Here is a 5,021-nt window from a genome sequence, read left to right on the forward strand (position 1 = left end):
GTTTCCCTGTGGGACCGGGCACTTTTGGGTCAGTCATTGTCAAACTGGGGCAACACAAGTGTTCTGATGTCACACTTCTACGGCCCATAAAAAAATCAACAGTAAAATAGTTCTGGCATTGTTATATTGTAATAAAAGATATGCAGTCTTAAAGCATTTGGGTGCGAGTAACAATAAACTGGGCCAAATTTGCTGCAACAGGCCATGCCCATTATTATCAAGACCGAAAAGTGATCCAGTTTTGGACCAAATCCCCGCAGTTAAATTTGAATTAAAATACACAAATATTAGTTAGTTGTGGTCGCGTAGGGGGCCGGTCCACAAAGTCCTGGGTCAATTTTTTTTTCTCCGAGTCCAGCCAAAAACAACAACAAAAATCATTAAATTCAACACGTGTGGATTATTTGTTTATAGTTCTTTCCGAAACAGTCTATTTATATCCAGCCCTGTGCTCCATCTGAAATAATCCCAGATATGTTGTGAACACATTGTTTGGCTCGGGAACAACAGACCTGTGTTTGGAAACCTTTCTTTCCTCTGCCACAAAGTCCCGCTGCAAAACAACCAGTCATGCAATTGTCTGTTTTATAATACATGCCACAACATATGGACATGCAGGTTGAGCGCAGATTATCTGACTTCCACAAACAAATCCTGGAAAAGCGCATTCATGAGAAGGCTAATCTTCCAAATCTACTTAGCGAACATTCTCCTGTGTCTGGAAATATGACGTTTTGTAAGTGCCACACATGCAGTCATACCAAAGCATCATAACAACCATGCTTTCGAAAGAAATTACATGATGGGGATGATTATACAACTAATGCATGGCAAAAGTTGAGGATAAATATTTTCTCAAGGCAGCCCGTGAGCACCTTGATTGGCTTTCAGGGTTTTCCCCCTTTTTGTTCGAGTGAGAGGGAGAAATGTGGAACAAAAGTGTTTTTAGAAAGCATTGATTCAGCGTGGCCGGATGACATCAGGCCTCGAGGTCCATGTGTGCAGCTGAAGGAAGGAAGTCGCTACTGTACAAGATGGTGAGATTGCTGTTTATAAAAACTCATATTTCTAGCAATGAGGTTTCAACAGTAACGGGCCCTGAACACTCGCTGCTCTCTTCAAATTAAAAAGTGCAAACAAAACTTCATGTTTTCTTTATAAATGTCAGCCGAAACATTAAATGTCAGCTTGTACGGAAGAAATTTAAACTTGAGCTAATATAATGAGCCGACTGATATAGTGGTCTTTCTCAGTCCTGACCAAGATATTAAACATTCTTTTGTTCTTGGGTTTGTGAAGTGCTCCCAACAAGTCAGATTGAAGGATCAGACATGCCATTCTGTGCCACTTGCCTCTCTGACCACCACCAGTCACAAACGCAATGCATGCTAAGGGGTTAGTAACAAACGTGCACTTTATTAATCCTTTGTGTTGTAAATTCTTTCGCTGCATTTGACCCATCCTTCACCTGTCAAGAGCTGGACCCATCTGCAGAGCTTGAGCTGGGCTTGGTCAGGGCGACTGTAGCAGGAGGATTGCCTATTGTACATGTTTTAGCTTGATGGGAGAAACAAGAGTGCCCAGAAGAATCCCAACGTGAAGAAACGTGCAAATCCTCTCGATCGATCGTCTTGCTGTGACGCACATCACCTGCTGTTTCATTTTATTTCAGCTGATTCTAGCTTGTCTTTTGTTCTTTTGCTGACCAAATATACATCCCATGTGCCCATCAGAGTAAACAACAGAAGCATAACGTCAATGGATTCCTGCAACACTCCACAAGACCAGACAACCGAAAAAGCTCTGACATGATCTGATCTTTTCCATTGCACGGCTTCACCAACCCATTATAATTGTTTTTCTTTAGTGTTCCAGGGAATAAGGCAAACAAATGATTAAAATGTTCAGACAAGCTTTTTATTTCAGACCAAAACTAGTTTGGATGACGTGATTTTATTATGAAGTTTTTCTGTCTTTGTCTTATCAAAGTAACATTAAAACCCTATTAAAAAATACTCTGCATGCAATGTGTGTGTGTAATGAAGACTTACAACAACAGGCCTCACATCAAACGTGTAATTGTAATAATTAACATGTTATGCTGCTGTGTCAGAATCACAAATGGATTATTGTAAAACCAATTAGTCAAACTTAAATAAACGCCTTTAAAGGTTTAATCTGTGGTTCGTTTGGTTTGATTCTATTTTTGCTCCATGTTTACGTCGTGATGCAATCAAAATATGAGGCCATTAGGTAAATAAGATTAGAGTTTCAACACACCTCCATGTCCTAATGTCATAGAGGGTGAGCCCACTGGGTGAAGTGAAGGGGAGGGACTGAGCAGCGCCTGAAGTCTCACTGTTGTCAAACCTTTGAGTGTGGCCATCTCAATGCTCCGAGTCAGGACCGCGCTGCTGTGCCGGCCCTGCACATGGCGTTTATTTCACTTTGGAACCGGAACAAACAGAAAGCCGATCACTTTTAACCATGTTGCCCAGTATTCCTTCAAAGAGACATGAGTGGCGCGCTCTGGAGTGGAGGTACTGGGGCTAAAACTTTTTCAAACTTATTTCCAAGCATCCAGTGATGAGCAACCAGATCATGAACGACCAGATCATGAACGACCACACCATGAATGACCGGACCGTGAATGACCAGACCATGAGCGGGCGGACGATGGTGCCCACGATCCCGTCCATCATGTTCATCTTCGGCGTGGTGGGGAACATGATCGCCATCGTGGTGCTGTGTAAGACTCGCAGAGAGCAGAAGGAGACCACCTTCTACACTCTGGTGTGCGGTCTGGCCGTGACTGACCTGCTGGGCACGCTGCTGGCCAGTCCCGTCACGATCGCCACTTACGTGAAGGGCGCGTGGCCCGGAGGGGAGCCTCTGTGCCAGTACTTTGGCTTCACCATGCTGTTCTTCTCTCTGGCCGGACTCAGCATCATCTGCGCCATGTCCGTGGAGCGCTACATCGCCATAAACCATGCCTACTTCTATAACGACTTCGTGGACCAGCGGCTGGCGGCTCTCACCCTGCTGGGCATTTACGTGTCCAACGCGCTCTTCTGCGCGCTGCCCAGCATGGGCTTTGGGCAGGTCAGAAAGCAGTATCCACAGACCTGGTGCTTCCTGGAATGGAGGAGCAACAGCACCAGTGACGCTGCGTACTCCTTCACGTACGCTGGACTGAGCTCCGTGCTCATCCTGGCCACGGTCATCTGTAACGTGCTGGTGTGCGTGGCTCTGATCCGCATGCACCGCCGCTACAGGCGCAGGACGTCTCTGGGAACAGACATCCAGCGCAACGTGGACCCGCGCCGCAGAGCGCGCAGCTTCAGCCGTCTGGCCGGGGCAGAGATCCAGATGGTCATCTTGCTCATTGGCACATCGGTAGTGATATTGGTCTGCTCCATTCCACTAGTGGTGAGTCTTTGCTCCCTGTGTAACGCACGTATTACGCACGGCGGTTTGAAGTGTTTTGTAGGATGTTCCTTGTTAGAAACGTTAGTTTAAAATGTACACATTACTCTGTATGTACATATGTACCTCATGTACATAGAGGCTTGTAGTTTTGGTTACTTTTATATAGTGCAATATGAAAATGAACAAAAACTAAAACAAAAGGTTTTGATGTACCATTTCTCTATCTTGTAATGCTCCATTTGAAATCCTGTTGTTCTATTGCCAGGCTCAGGTATTTCTAAACCAGCTGTACAAGACCAAGGTGGAGCTGCGTTTGGAGAAGAACCCAGACCTGAGAGCCATCCGCTTTGCCTCGTTCAACCCCATCCTGGACCCTTGGATCTACATCCTGCTGCGGAAAGCTGTGCTGCTGAAGCTCATAGAGAAGATCAAGTGTTTGTTCTGTAAGATGGGTGCGAGGGGCAGGAGGCAGGGACCAGGGAACTTCCTCTGTATGGACACACAGCACCAATCCTCGGTCATCTCCAGACCAGACTCTCACTCTATGGTGTCCCAGGACTTAAGGGGAGCCAGAATGTCAACTTTCTTCCCACTGTCTGAGGGAAGTGAGGAGCTGCCTCTCAGCTGTAAATCCCTGAAAAACTCACAATCTTCATATTCTTCAGAGCAGAGCGGTGACGAGGTGAAACGTCCAGCTCTACCCTGTCCCAAAGACACAGCTCTGCAGGTGTCTCTGAGAACGCAGACTGTGGAGGAGAAATGCATTTGAGCCTCTTATAATTGCGAACGGAAAGAGACTGAAAACCATCAGGCACATCAATTGACACAATAGCAAATGCTAAATCTGCACTAAGACCCGAAAGGAATATTTATATTTGCACTTTTTTGTGGTTACTTTTACATTGTCCATTCACAATTCGTCCTGACAATCCTGAGTTATTGCAGTTATACATAGACAAAAAAAGATTCTCATAATACACAATGTGATTTTATTTGGCCATTTGTAAGTTGATCCCAAACATATGGACACATTTGCAACAACGTTTCGGCAAAGAGTGTTGTGCAGCAGTTACAGCGTGTGACTGAAACAAAAACTAAGAACTAATAAACCTAACATTGAAATAGACTCCAATGTACAATTTACAAAAAAGTTTCTTAAATGATGGCCCATCTCTGTGAAACTACTTTGTCAAAATGTAACTTGAATTGTGTGTTGTGTTTTAGCACAGATCTACCTCATATAATAATGATGATAATAATACTACATCTTTATGTCACTTACTCCAGAGCAGATGTTGTTTTAAGCAGCGATGGCCCTGTGTCAGTGATAGCCTCTGTTGGCATGGAAACCTTACCGTAAAGCAGTCCAGGCAGGGGTAAAGCCAAGTTGAATGCGATCCATGTGATTCAGGCCTGGTTTTGCTGCATGAGGTCTCTTTTTGTGTCGTGCACGCACTTGAAGGACAATGTGTGGTGGATCAGTGATTAATGTTCAGTGATAAAACAGCAGTGTTTTGTTCTTGAGCTCTAGAAAACTCAACATGGATTACAGTAAAACATTGCAGTTACATAATTGCAAACATAATAGAATT

General features: G+C 44.5%; 1 protein-coding gene across 1 annotated transcript; it reads left to right on the top strand.

Annotated features, from left to right (window-relative positions):
- Window positions 1-2,404: 2,404 nt before the first annotated feature.
- On the top strand, window positions 2,405-4,349 carry ptger4a (prostaglandin E receptor 4 (subtype EP4) a). Its single transcript, XM_072433585.1, has 2 exons — window positions 2,405-3,429; window positions 3,695-4,349. Exons 1-2 carry the CDS (start codon window positions 2,587-2,589, stop codon window positions 4,196-4,198), a joined length of 1,347 nt encoding a protein of 448 aa, XP_072289686.1. The 5' UTR covers window positions 2,405-2,586; the 3' UTR covers window positions 4,199-4,349.
- Window positions 4,350-5,021: the final 672 nt, after the last annotated feature.

This window comes from Eucyclogobius newberryi, unplaced genomic scaffold (assembly GCF_026437365.1).
Source record: "Eucyclogobius newberryi isolate DKJ021-1_F unplaced genomic scaffold, fEucNew1.0.hap1 SCAF_6, whole genome shotgun sequence".
In the NCBI taxonomy this organism is placed as follows: Eukaryota; Metazoa; Chordata; class Actinopteri; order Gobiiformes; family Gobiidae; genus Eucyclogobius; species Eucyclogobius newberryi.

Excerpts from the sequence above, each read along its gene's own strand:
- ptger4a (XM_072433585.1), top strand. The coding sequence starts at position 2,587 with ATGAGCAACCAGATCATGAACGACCAGATCATGAACGACCACACCATG. Across the intron at positions 3,430-3,694 it reads TCTGCTCCATTCCACTAGTG|GCTCAGGTATTTCTAAACCA; the intron begins GTGAGTCTTTGC and ends TTCTATTGCCAG.